General features: G+C 36.7%; 1 protein-coding gene across 1 annotated transcript in view; it reads right to left on the bottom strand.

Moving 5' to 3' along the window:
- Nucleotides 1-1,634: 1,634 nt before the first annotated feature.
- The window catches only part of wdr77 (WD repeat domain 77), a 14,063-nt gene continuing 710 nt past the window's right edge, over nt 1,635-14,987 (bottom strand). Inside the window, exons 2-10 of the mRNA XM_043716620.1 lie at nt 14,034-14,219; nt 13,156-13,297; nt 12,604-12,653; nt 11,312-11,382; nt 5,941-5,995; nt 4,927-4,998; nt 3,931-4,042; nt 2,437-2,505; nt 1,635-2,316 (exon numbers count right to left, since the gene is read on the bottom strand). Coding sequence (XP_043572555.1) covers nt 2,175-2,316; nt 2,437-2,505; nt 3,931-4,042; nt 4,927-4,998; nt 5,941-5,995; nt 11,312-11,382; nt 12,604-12,653; nt 13,156-13,297; nt 14,034-14,219 — 899 coding nt within the window. The 3' untranslated portion in view covers nt 1,635-2,174. The remainder of the gene's footprint in view (nt 2,317-2,436; nt 2,506-3,930; nt 4,043-4,926; nt 4,999-5,940; nt 5,996-11,311; nt 11,383-12,603; nt 12,654-13,155; nt 13,298-14,033; nt 14,220-14,987) is intronic.

The following is a 14,987-nucleotide window of genomic DNA, read 5'->3' as shown; positions in this document are numbered from 1 at the left end:
CATATTAAAAAAAATCACCACAGGTCTCCATTATTAAAGTCTTTGTAATGCTAAATCTATTAAACATCATTGTATGCAAAGGTTGGGTAAGGTGGCTGCATACATGCAGGGTTATTTTCTTTGAGTTTGTGACAAATAGTAAAGGAGTAGTGGCAGTGGGGACTTCTAATCACTTCCAACAGAGAGGAGGGAACAGGTTTTGTTCTGGACAGGATCACATGATTCTGCTTCTTGTATTTATGCTGACACTAACCCAGATGTGATTTAACCAACTTTAATTACATATTCCAAGAAAGAATACCCATTCTTACATCATAGATCCTGGACTCTTATTTTTCATTTTATTTTCTCATTTTGTTTGTTGTTTACTTTTCCAGGTTATTTTCCTGAGGGACTACATGTTATTACTTGGCAAGGATAAGGGAAAGCAACAAGTAGAATGCACAGCCGTGGAAGGCTGGAACAAACAGCTTGACAGAAGTTTACAAAATTATGAGGGGCATGGATGGTTTGAGTCTTTTTTTTCCCCCAGGGTAGAAATGTCAATCACCAGGGGGCATTTGTTTAAGGTAAAAGGTGTAAAGTGTAAAGGAGATGAGAGGCAAGTTTCTACAGAGGGTGATGCCAGGGGAGACAGGCCACTATAAATGCCGGAGAAAACACCACAGAAGCGCTTCACAAGAGGCTCCCAAGCACTGAGGATGTCACCTAGACAGGGGACGAAACGTTTGCAACAAAAATTTCCAGCTCGGCGAACAGAACCACAACAATGAGAAAACACTCATTCACAAGAACATATTTGACAGGTCTTGACACTTTTGACACTGCTTGAAAGGCCTTGACACTTCTTGGTATTTCTGGTTAACTCTTGACAGTTTTTCACATTTCTTGCAGTTCATGCCAACACTGTAGCTCAGTGGTTATTACTGCTGCCTTACATCACCAGAGATTGGTTCAATTTCAGCCTCTGGTGACCGTCTGTGTGGAGTTTGCACATTCTCCTCGTGTCTGCGTGGTTTCCTCCGGGTGTTCCAGTTTCCTCCCACAGTCCAAATTTGTGTAGGTTAGGTGGATTGGCCACGCTAAATTGCCCATAGTGTCCAGCCTAGGTGAATTAGCCTTGGGAAATGCATGATTAGAGGGATTGGGTAGGGTGCACTTCAGAGAGCAAATGGCCTATTTCCATGCTGTAGGGATTCTGTGCATCAGCAATTAGTTCAACGCATCATTGCAGTAATATCTTTTTCATAGATAATACTAAATTAATCATAATTTAATGGTCATTAAAGATAATCTAAAAGCCAGTATATACTTTGCTGTACTCCTTATAGTTTCCTTGCATTAAGGGATCATACCAAAGTTCCTAATGAAATATTAATACCAGTTTATTTACATAAACCCAAGTAGTGATTTGGAGTGGCTTTTTGAAGAAAATGAATTCAGAAATTCACACCACTACAAACAGAACATTTTCCAGTTATTTTTCCAGATTTCTTTAAATTTTTCCTCAGATTGTATTACATTTTGCCAATTATATTGACCAACTGTTACGAACCCTGTAACATGTAGTTTCAATAGTAGTATAATTTCTTTCGCTGAAGTCTACATAAAATATGCAAAAACTGACAAGTTTATATTACTTAAAAGTTTCTTTTTAATCCTTTTCTTCCTCATCCTAAACACAATGTGAAACATAGTAGAAGGGATCAAAATTCACAGTCATCCTGTAGCTCCAGGCTACCAAAATATCTTGCAAGCCACTGAATTATGAATACCGGAAGTCCAGTTGGCTACCCATTTCTAATACATGACATTCTAGAGAACATTTATTCTCATTTCTACAAGTCCACAAGAAAGATGAAACATCTTGATTATCTTACTCTCACTCTGCTTTCAGAGTAGAACTAGGCAGGTGCACAAATTCATAGACTTTGATGGGGCATGGATACAGATCTTGGTGAGGTTAGTAACTTGTACAAACAGAAAGTTGGAGTGTTACGAGTGATTCCCCCACACAGCTTCCCCCCCACCCTCCTCCCCTCACCACTACTTTGGCATTTGGGTATCCCAACGACACACCTCTGTTATTACTTCTCCTCAGAGCACAGTTTCAAAGATGTAACATGGTTATAGAAAAGGTATAAAAGTAGGATTTTGAATTTTACATCTTCTCCTCATGCCGTGCCTGTGTTCTTATCTAAGCCAACCGTGTGATGTAGAACTTGATGGTCCCATCCTGCAGTACTGAATAGATCCAAATTCAGAGGTGACCAGCATACACTACGAACAAAGTCCTTGTGAGATTTATTCCTAAACCTAAAAAAAAATTTAAATAGGATCAATTTTTAATTTCTAACTTACGAGCAAGCAGCTTTATTTTGCTATCTGTTAAAAAGTAATAGATTCCTACAGACTGCAGGCTTTTTAGCCACTTACACTTCTGACAGGTTGATGTCAATGACAGCCACTGTACAGTCTTCACTAACGGAAGCCAGAAGAGGAGAGCTGCAAAATTAAAAAGGTAAAAATCACTTATTACCAGACTAAATTGCTTCACTCCTATCTCTCCCGTTCTCTCAGATATTAGGTGAAGAGCAACCACATATGCAATAATATCCTCTGCACATTTTAATACTTTTTGATTGGTCAAAGGTCTAGAAGAGTAATTTTCTGTACGTTTGAGGGGTGAAATATTGAACATCACTAATAGGACATTATTTCAACAGGTTAAATAACATCCCAGTTTTGACTACTCTCACACTTAATTTAGATGAGGTAAGTGTTACAACACAGAGGTGAACCCCACTGTTAATTACAGCAAACACCCAGAAAAACTCACCTTGCCTCAATCTGTTAAAATATGAGTGACACAGAACTCGCAAATTTCACTATTTGAAAAAAATAAAATCAGTTTATTTTCTAACTCTAAAAGTGAACATTAAACTATTCACAACTAAGCCCCCCTTTCTTTTAACTGCTTACTATCTGCCTTCAATTAGCAACATACTGTTCCAATAAAATATTTATTAAAATTATATCAATTTAAATTTCAAAATCACACAGCCGCTGTCGTCTTCTGTGTCTTTCTTCTTCCAACTGAGGATCTCCCTGAATCATCTTGTTGCGAGTATGTTTCATAAGTGAAGGCATCTTTAATAAAGAGTGTTCCCCAATTTCTTGGACAGCAAGAGTTTCTCTCTCTATGGCAGTTGCTCTCAACCAATTTTCAAAACCTCCACATTTTATACCCCTCCCCCTCAACATTGGATCATCTCATTGTTTTACCAACATCAAACCAATAAATTTAAACTCGACTAGGGTTGAGTATCCTGGGGCATAATTTAAACTAATTGGTTAAATTAGAATTGTTGTCAAACAGCAACAAAAATGCAGATATCCATTTCACAGCCAAATGTTACACACTTTCAATTTTCGAACACACTGAGACTGTCACTTAGTCAATAAACAGGTGCTTGTAATCCCTCAGTAGAGAACAGCATTCACTCTCTCAAAGGTACAGTTCATGCCTTCAACTTCATAACAGAAGAAAAAGCCATGAGCAGACGTTCATTGTAACTTGCAGTACAGTAAAACATGCTTCCACAAATGAATGGAACAAAAGTGGCTTTTCTTGCACTAGACAAAAGTGACTACTGAATCAATAAGTTCAATAGATGGTTGTGGTGTTTTTATTTTTCCCATTGATGAAAACTGAAAAGCAAGTGTGTAAATGATCAGTTAGCTTAAGAAATTTTCTAAATGGTCTTTTACAATACTGATAACTATTTTCTAAAATTAAAAGATGCTCACCACCAACTCCAGTCAATATGTTATTAACACAAAACACAGAAACACTGGCATTAAAATATTCAATCACCATACACCTTTTGACAAGCAATCCAATATTTTTCAAAGTAGCCATCAGGTTACCTGTGAGAGGAAAACTGCAGCCCCGAAACAGTCCGTGAATGCAGTGCAGACGTCTGAATGGAATCACACTGTTTTTGTAAGCTTTTCACACCAACAATTCCATTTTCAGTTCCTGTTAAATTAACAATTTTAAATAAGTAACTTCCAGAACTGAATTGAGGCAATGCAGATTTATACAAGCAAACACATTTTTAGTAAATATATAGATTAAAACCAGAAGTATTAAACTACGTTGATTAACAGTTTTAAGTTGTTACAAATGATCTTTTATGATAATAAAGGCCCAAGACAGTTTAAAAATCAAAATAACCTATGAGCATAACTTTCTTTACTCATCAAATTATAAGTCCTACTTATTGAAGAAAAATTTATAATCAAAAAGATTTAGATTGTAGTAAACAAAGTTAGATAATTTAAGCACAAAACAAGAAACAAATGTTATAATGGCTAATTATTACAGAAAAAAACCTAATTTGACACAACCAGAACACTCCATAACCATATATTCCCCAAATAAATCAAGTTTTAAATGTTGTTCTTCAACTTACCTGGAAAATTAGATACAAGGGAGTGCAATTTCTGAAAGGTCTAGAAACTACAAGCGTGATAGATCTAAGTGGCCATTTTTAATCAATGATTTGCTCATTCTCAAATTAATTTCTGTTCAGTTTTGAACAAGGATTTGTTTTTCTCACAAATACACAAATAATTTAGCAAACTTACAATAAAGTAAATTGAATTTGAAGTTACAAAAATAACACCAATGGGGAATTAAAAGTAACAATTTAAGTGTACATTTTCATACATGAACAACAATATGAATTTAGCAGTTTATCAACATCAAGAATCACTCGAGGATTAGTTTACTTGCAGTCTTCCCCCTTTTTCAAATCTCAGACCAAAACCTTATGTTTCTAATTGCCTTAGACTATTTTTTTTTACACAAGTTAGTGTTGAAAAATAAACCACAAACTTAGAGATTCAGAACCATATTACCAAAAGCAAAGATGTGATCTTTCTGACTGTGCCATGTAATGGTAGTTGGAGAACAGTGTAGTAATCCCATTTCTGAAAACAGATTTAATATTTAGAAGAATGGGTTATGAACTGAGTTAACAGTTGAACTTAGAATACAAGTACATTCTCTTAGAACAGGCTGTATGAAAAAAAGAGTCATCCATAAACTAGATTTCTTCAAAATGTATATGCAGCATCTTTTATTCAATTAATATCAACTTACTTGAACAATTCAACTTGGCATTGTATGTTACGGGAATTGTTATCTGCTTCACCACTTGCAGGTAGACTCTTCCTGTGCTCCAATCAACTCTCAATTCCATTTAATTCTTATTGACCTGAGCCACTTCTGCTTACCAGAAAATCTAGCAGTCTCAGTCCAGAGGCTGCCAGTTTTGAGAGAGTCTATCTGTACAAGAGAACTTCTCTTGTCAGCAGTGAAATTAGCACCCTATCAGAGCTGAGAAAATCATACACCTTACCCTCACTCTTTCCATTTAAAACCCAACTGAGACATTGGCTGATCTGTACTTCCCAATGTATCCTTCTGCATCTTTGTGTAATATGAACACTAGTCTTCCCTCTAGAATTTTCAACAAAATTATTTGCAAATTCTAGAACAGCTTAAATTGGTTTCAATCACATCTGCAATGATGTCAACCGTCAATAGTTCATGATGAGAGATACATGGATATTGCCCAAATAGCTTGCAACACTAATGGTCAATCTGAACGTTAGTTGAGGAACATAGTTCTCATTTCATTCAACATTTTTCTGGTAGTTTACTTTTAAGTCTTTCTGATTGCAAAAGTTAGCAGAGATAGGAAGGAGTCACATTCAGGTTTCTGCATTAATTACCTATATATTAGAACATCCCCCAACCTGTGTTTTAGACAATATTTTAAAAAAAACATGAAATGTAGATAACAGCCTAGAAGTTGTAATTACTATTGATCAAACACAGACATCACTAAATACAGGCATGATACACACCAATCCGCAATGCTGGTTTGGAATTTCTTCTGTCCCATAGTAAAAGTCTCTTGTCCTAAAAGAGGAAAATCAACCAAAAAAGAGGGATTGTTTTACTTAAAATGCAACAACTTCAATGCATCGGTTTTATAGCCTTACTTTATAATATAAATGTAAATTAAAAGGTGCTTAAAGTTATTTTGTTTACAGAACATGGATTCAAGAACTGAAAAACAATCACATTATTGTTTAGTGGGATTGTTATTAGATCCCATTTTATTAGATCCCGATATTAAATGCACTTATTCTAATATGTACTACAGATCTCAAATTAAATTGACACTATCAAACAGTTGATTCTTGATCCAAATAGGAAAGTGACATGCAAATATAAATTCAATGTTAAATCTGAAAACCATAAGGCCATAAAACATACAAGCAGAAATTAGGCCATTCAGCCGATTGAGTCTGCTCTGCCATTCAATCATGGTTGATGAGTTTCTCAGAGAAAGTGAGGACTGCAGATGCTGGAGATCAGAGCCGAAAATGTGTTGCTGGAAAAGCGTAGCAGGTCAGGCAGCATCCAAGGAGCTGAAGGGCTCATGCCCGAAACGTCGATTCTCCAGCTCCTTGGATGCTGCCTGACCTGCTGCGTTTCCAGCAACGCATTTTTGGCTCTGATAAGTTTCTCAACCCCATTCTCCCGCCTTCTCCACAGAACTCTTGACAATCAAGAACCTATTCCAGTCTTAAATACACTCGATGACCTGGCCCCCAAAGCCTTGTGTGGCAATGAATTCCATAGATTCACTACTCTCTGGTTGAAGACATTTTCCTTATCTCCATTCTAAAAGGTCTCCCCTTTAAGGCTGTGTCCTCGGGTCCTAGTCTCTCCTACCAATGGAAACATCTTCCCAACATCCACAATGTCTAGGCCGTTCAGTGTTTTGCAAGTTTCAATTAGATCCCCCTCATCTTTTTAACCTCCATCGAGGATAGACCCAGAGACCTCAAATGTTCTTCATATTTAAGCTTTTCAGGACCATTCCTGTGAATCTCTTCTGAACATGCTCCAGGGCCAGTACATCCTTCTTAAGATATGGGGCCCAAATGTGCTCTGACAAGAGCTTTATAGAGCCTCAGAAATTCATCCCTGCTTTTATATTCAATTCCTCTCAAAATAAATGCCACCATTACATTTGCCTTCCTAACTACTGACTCAACCTGCAAGTTTACCTAGAGAGAATCCTGGACTAGAACACAAAGTCTCTGTGCACTTCAGATTTCTGAATTTTCTCCCCATTTAGACAACAGCCCATATCTCTATTCTTCCTACCAAAGTGCATGATCTCTCACTTTCCCATGTTCTACTCCAAAGAAGTTGCCACTTCTTTGCCCATTCTCCTAACCTGTCTAAATCCTTCTGCAGCCTCCCACCTCCTGAAAACAATAATTCAGTTTGCATTAGCCTTCAATACGTTACAGCAGAGTATACTTGTGTTCAACACTTATATATGGCTTTTACTGGTAAAAGGATAAAAACATACATCAAAATGTGAGTGAGACACTTTTTGTCAGATTATAATTCCAATCTCAAAGTTATGGTTCACAACCTGAATGTATGTCCCTTATGCCTGTTTTAAGTACAAAACTGGGTTTCCAGCAAAATTAAAAATGCACATGAAAGCACACCGATAACTCACAAAGTTTGTTACAATTATGAAGGTAATAAGATTACAATTTTCTTTCAACTTAGGTAAAAACAAAGGACATCCTGAAACAAAAGTCTGGGCAGCTTGATCTTTAGAGATCAAAGGAAGGTTTAGATTGTATTACTAGAAAGGCAATGAATGGCACTCATGTTTGGAGTCAAGGGAAGCAGTCTCCAAGTTCACACTAGGTAGACTCAAGAGCCTTCCAAAGTGCCATAAAGGTAGTAAAGGTTTCAGATTGTAATTAAAGATGAAAGGGAGTTGGGGTCAAGAATCAGTATATGTAGCTGGATGCAAGATTAATGGGTTTAATATTTCAATGAGGAAGAGGGCAATGGAAGCCATTTTTGAGAACAGGTTACAGGTTTCCATTCAAATGGTTTAGTAAATAACGTGGCCACCCACGAAAGTTTCACATGGTCAACTGAGAGTTGTTGCTTGGCCGTGAGAATTTGGCAGAGCCTTATGTAAGAGACACAGTCAAAGAGACAAATTGCACAGCCAAAGGATTCCAGAAAATTCATTCTAACATGTCAGAGGGAAAGACTCATTGGTATAAGGTTCACTGCTAGTAGTGAATTTAGGAAACTAACAACTGAGGAAAGTGCCCTCAGACATTTACTTGAAATTACTACTCAGTGAAATAGGGACATGAGGTTCCAATGAAAGCAGGAAGAATCTGTGGACTGTTGTTTCTGTGGACAGTTCAGCGTGAGATAAGAATAATGGGAAATGGTCCTATTTATAATTTTTGGCACAGTTGTCCACAAAAGTATTATCTTTTCAAGTCCTTTAGACATCTGTTAGAGTAAAAGTATCAAAATGCTGTCATGTAATCCTTTACAGCTAATAAGTGCAATATAAAGTCTCTTTTTAAAATGTGACTGCTTTCTCGCGAGGTTGCAACACATTTGCCAGTAACAAAATCTTCCCCACAACCTGGAAGTTTTAAAAAGTTGCAATATATATTTGTCAATATAAAATCTGGTTTTCTGTGCCATGATTCTGAACATTCTGTACTGGCAACAGTAAAATATTAATGTTTGTGGGAAGCCAGAAAAGGTGAACAAGGACAAATTCAGACTCAGATGATGATTAAATGAGGTGTCAAATTTCAGTTGTAGCTCAGTCTAAACACTGTCAGGCGTCTGAGATACTTGAAGACCATCAGTGCTACTGAAACCATACAGTAGTACAAATTACCACTTTGGGAGGAGGAAAAGAAAACTGGACTTGGCTGTCAGCCCTTTGTGTCTGTTCCACTGCTTTATTAGGTCATGGCTGATCTCTACTTATACTCCTACTAACAAAAAAACTTATCAAACTGGTTCTTAATTTAATTCCTAAATAGCCCCTCTACTTTTAAAATTATAACTCTTTTGTTCTTAATTTTTCTAGAAATATTTGCTATTTATCTACCAAATTTATTATTTTCAAGACACCAATTGGTTCACTCTTATTTAAACTAGAGAAAATGCAAACTGAGGTTTATGCAATACATTGTTAAAATTTAACTCGAAACCTCTGTGTCCAATATATCCTTCTTGGAATGCAGTGACCAAAACTGAAAGCACAATTCAAGATTAGGTCTTGCCAAGACTCTGGACAACTAAATAACTTCTTCACTTTTGTGTAACACTGTGTTTGAGTAAGTAGGGTATTGGGATACATACTGGTTTTGAACATTATCATATTGTTCATTGAACATGTCCCACTGTTTGTCTACACTTTCATCCATCAATTGTTAGATTCAGATTATTGAAAGTCACTTCACCTTTTTGAACTTGCAGATTGTTAATTTAAAATCATTTGCAATTATTGCTCTTCCCTCAAACCTAGTATCAATTGATTTATAATTTGTCTCGATTCAAGGGGAATGGGTCTGGGTGGGTTGCTCTTCGGAGGGTCGGTGTGGACTTGTTGGGCTGAAGGACCTGTTTCCACACTGTAAGTAATCTAATCTAATCTAAAAAAATGGTGCATTGGATGGAGGTGCTGGTGAAAATAATAAATTGATCATGCACATCTTTGCTGCAATTATTTCAAAGTGATCCACAAAAGAAATCGGTTGAGACAGAGGTCAGTGGAAAAACAGACATGATCACCACTGACCTAGAAGGTTTCTGTGACGTGGTCTTCCCTTTTCCACAATTTGCCACAACAGGATGTCTTGATTAACAGTTGTGATATCAGCAAGTAAATAAAGTGCAAGTATTCACACACACACACACAAAAAAAGGAATTAAGAATATTATTTACTTTTAAATTTCAGGCAAAATAAATGATTGGATTAAGATTACAACCAAATTTTTAAATGATTTTTTAAAAAAAAACTATAAACTATTTTTGAGAAGCTTTTTTTAAAATGCAGAGCTTTTTTAAACATTGGGAGAAATTTGAGATATCTATAAAACATTTCAGGACCAGTGAATTGCTATTTTATCAAAAGCCCAGTTACACTTGATTCAACGAGTAACTTTTATCCTCAGTTTTAGTGAGACTAATGCATAAGAGTGGATAGTCTTCACAATTCAACTGATTTCAATCAATTGCAGTGTGTGCACAGGGAGAGGGGGCACTTGCACAATGTACTGTCTAGAGAAATGTACAATCACTGGCCTTGTCTTTTGGATTTCCACCTTAACCTGCCCATGCATCAATTCCAGAAGTTGCCATTAGTTTCAGTGTAGTAACAACAGTTGGCATCGACATCCTTGCAACAATTCCTCTACCTGAGAATTCCAGTCTTCAGCCAATCTTATCCATTCAAATTATATCAACATGGTTGAAGGCACTGGATAAAACAAAGTTATTAGTGCTGATAACATCCAGGTAATAATACCAAAGACTAGACTCCAGGACAGCTGTGCTCCTCGCCATGTTGTTCAATTATAGCTATGACACTGACAAAGTGGAAATTAGAGCAAGTCTTGTCCACAAAAGACAGCACAAACTCAAACCCAGCCAATTATCTCCCAATCAATCTAATGGCAATTAAAACAAATACTCCTATCACACCACTAATACTCATTGTTGCATAGTTTTGAGTTTTCCTAAGGACACTCATTACAGTCTTGGTCAAAATATGGCCAAAAGAGGTGAGGTACCAGTAACTGCTCTTGGCAACAACGAGGCATGCACCAAGAACTGGACAACATCTAGATCAAGGCTATTAGGTGGCTGGTAACATTCATGCCATGCAAGTGTTAGGCTATAAGCATCTCCCGCAAGATTAATTCCAATCATCTTCCCATGTTATTCAACTGCATTACCATCATTGAATTTTCATGGCATATCACTAACTGTGACCCAAAATGGACCAACCATAACAATATGGTACAAAAGCAAGATAGACACCGAAAATCAGTGCCAATTAATTCACCATCCACCTTCCCAAAGTCTGTTCTGTATCTATAACCCGTAAGTCAGAAGTGTGATGGAATACTTCCCACTTGCCTGGATAAGTGCACTTCCAAGTGCACTCAAGGAACTCAACACCCTCCAGAAGCAAGCACAATTTGATTGGCATCTTGTTCCGCACCTTACACAAACTCAGGCACAATTTTCTCTTAGATGTATGCAACACAATTTCATGCATTGAAAAACAATCCATGCTTGATCTACAACCTTTGTTTTAAGGAAACATTTCTATTTGACAAGCACACAATGTGTCATTTTACCTGAGCACAAGAGAGGAAGAGGTTTTCATTGCTTGGGCAGGCAGATACACACATCACTGCTCCTGAATGAGCTGCATTCAGAAACCAGAGGATAATCAATGAACAATTCTTGATTTAAATAAGTATTTTTAGCATATAAAAGCAATCGCGCTTGATTAAGTTTTGGTCACATTGATATCAAAACTATTTCTGGGGGGATCTTCAAACTAATTTAACATTTATACCATAATTTATTTTGTGTCAAATTGTGTTGCATTCCTTGTAAAATAGCGAAACACCTGACTTACTATGAACTATGTCACTGAAAGTGCATTAGTTTAAAAGCAAAATATAAATGTGGACTACTCTAAATAGACTACTGCCAATAAACAAAACCTTTAGAACTGACCACTGTTTAATGTCAAAATACTCTATATCTTTTAATCAGGTGAAGTTACTTATCTTATGAAGTCACACTCTTTGGGAAAATGGAATGAATCTATTATAAAGGATGTTATAATATGGAATTTTGAAATACATAATACATTAATGTCAGGCCATAAGATATAGGGGCAAAATTAGGCCATTCAGCCCATCTAGTCTGCTGCTCTATGCAGTTGTGATTGATACATTTTTGAACTCCATTCTCTTGCTTTCTCCCTGTAGCCCTTGACCCCCTACTAATCAAGAACCTACCTTTATCTTAAATACACTCAATGGCTTGGCCTCAACAGTCATCTGCGGCAACAAGTTGCACAGATTCACCATCTGCTAGCAAAAGAAACTCCTCCTCATCTCAGTTCTAAAATGTCAGCCATTCACATTGTCCTAGTCTCTCCCACTAGTGGAAATATCTTCTCCATGTCCACACTACCCAGACCTCTCAGTATTCTGCTAGTTTCGATCAGATCTGCCCCATCCTGCTAAGCTTCACTGAGTACAGCCCAGAGTTCTCAACCCTCCTCATACGACAAGCTGTCATCCCCCTGATCATTCTCGTAAACCACGTGGGCTTCCAATGCCTGCACATCCTTCCACAAGTATGGGACGCAAAGCTGATCACAATATTCCAAATGCAGTCTGACTAGTGGGTTATAAAGCCTCTTCAGTGGACCATCTTGCTGTTGTATTCTAACCCTCTCCAAATAAATGCCAACTGTGTATTTGCCTTCCTAACTTTCAACCGAACCTCCAAGTTAACCTAAAGTGAATCCTAAACTAAGGAAAAATTCTACACTTATTAAATACAAATCTTCATGGATACAAGAAACGTACAGAAGTGACAAATGTTCTTTTAATTTTTCATTGCTCACCTTGGTAAGAGATCAACACTGTCTTCTGCTCCAGGTCCCAAATCTTCACACTAATGAGCAAATATGGACATTATTACATGTTAAAATTAATCTTGCACAGTATATTAAGACTATTTTCAATGTTTAATGTCAGTCATTTGCAAATATTCATGTTCAACTAGTAGTAAAAGAAATTAATGAAGGCAAGTTATACAAGAGACCATTTTAACCTGCATCATCAAGCAATTAATGCAAAATATTGTGCTACTTTCAATTCCTGCAGATTTCTGAATCAAACATTGGTTTGTTATGCTTACACAATGGCAAAATTCTACTAGGCTTATTATATTTACATGGAGTGCGATTTCTTCAATGTCTCTGCACCTTATGTTGCTCTAAACAAGATGAGCATTTTTTTTTAAATTGCAAAAGAACTGAGGTCAGAAAACATTTCAAGCCACAAGCCTTCTTTGCTTATTTGAAACCTACAGGCAATATTCAGTAACAACGTGCAAAGCAAGAGATGTTCTGGAAAGCATAGTTAGACAGAGCAAGAATGATGTTTTTACAAACCTGCAATCTAAACTGCTGCTAACCGCCTGTTTTCCACCAGAAAGCAAGCTGATTTTAGTAACAATGTCATCGTGTTCATATTTACAGAACTTGCTCACCATTGCAGTTTCACTCTCAGACACCTCCCACAACTCTACAGCACCTGCAGAAAAAGTAAAAATGAAACAGGTGAAATAAATGATGGCTGGATTTTTCCCCCCACAAAATGTTCAAGCTCCATTAATATAAAACAAAGGATTGTGGATACTGCAGATGTGAAATAAACAAAAACAGAAATTGCTGGAGAAACTGAGCAGATCTTGCAACATTGTGGTCACAAAACAAAGTTAACGTTTCTAGACCAATGGGAGGGTCACTGGATATGAAACATTAACTCTGTTCTCTTTCTACAGATGCTGCCAGACTTGCTGAATTTTCCCAGCAATTTCTATTTTTGTTTTGTTCAAGCAAAGTAATGTTTCAGTTTGGGCAATAAATACCGGCCTGAAGTAATGCTCAAATTCCATGGATTAAAAAAATTTGGCCCATTGAACTTTGTATGACATGTCAAATTCATTTTCCACATTAACTATAATTATGCATATGCAACATATAAAGATAATTTTGTAATAAACAGGATATAAATGATTTAAAGTCTGTTTATCTGTCCACAAGAAACACCATTCTAGTTTACCAGTATTTAGATACACATATCTCTGCCCAAAACTCAACCATTTTTGAAAGTACACAAATAGTTATGGTGAATTAATAAAAGGTGACCCGATTATTATGCCAACTCAACTTCTGGTGTGAAAGATAAAATGCTATAGGGCAATGCAGAGAAAAGCATCAATTGATAATCCACAATTCACAGAAAAGTACTTTAAATAAAGCCTTACCGGAATCAGATGCTACAAGGATTTCTCTGTCAGAAACCCAACATGCATCCACCACCCCTGCCTGTGCTTGGACACCAACTGTGCAGAATGCTTCATTTGGAGCCTTGAGCGGATCTTTGAATAACCAGATAGATCCCAACCAACTGCGGCCAGATAATGTAGATGCGCCAAGTAACAGAGCTCCATCTGCAATCAACAGATACAGAAACTTAAATTAATCTTGAGAATGAATAATAATTAATTATTGTGCTACAAGCAAATGAATGAACAATGAGTCAAAACTAATAAGTGCATGATGCACACAAGTAAAGTTAAAAGTACAAATTAATGTTTGATAAGCAACACATTCTTAACTGAAAAGAGAGTAGTGGTTTCATGAAGAGCAAGTATAGATGTTATAATCATTGTAAAAATACCATTGGCATACAAAGTGTCATATCATGCGATATATTGAACAAACCTAGATCACTGTTAAGTCTTTCATGTTTTAGAATGGATTGCAGGTTTCGATTCATTAATATGTAAATTCTATCTCCAATGATTCTACTCCGCTAGTCACATGATAAAGGAGCAGTGTTCCAAAAGTTTGTATTTCCAAATAAACTTGGACTATAACCTGGTGTTGTGTGATTTTTATCATAATCATTGTAGGAAAGCAATGGTTGAGTGACCTGCTACTTCAACAGGCAATGGATTAACAGAATTAAAAAATTAATTGATGGAATAAATGATCAGCTGGATGCTTGACAGGCCCACCTCACACACCAGTATCTCTCACAGTGAGGGTGGATGGAAAGTGAAAAGAGTCTGAACAAAAGATGCGCTCAAACGACAGAGAAGATGTTGTTCCTAAAGTATGGAATGAGCCTGTGTGGTCCAGTGCAGAGATCAAATATGGAGAAAAATTTGAAAAGGTGGAAGTGAACCAAAGTAATAGGAGTAAGAGTCAGCTAT

Source organism: Chiloscyllium plagiosum, chromosome 26 (assembly GCF_004010195.1).
Source record: "Chiloscyllium plagiosum isolate BGI_BamShark_2017 chromosome 26, ASM401019v2, whole genome shotgun sequence".
NCBI lineage: Eukaryota > Metazoa > Chordata > Chondrichthyes > Orectolobiformes > Hemiscylliidae > Chiloscyllium > Chiloscyllium plagiosum.
The sequence above is the reverse complement of the archived record's forward strand: the minus strand, read 5'-3'. Positions and strand labels throughout refer to the sequence as shown.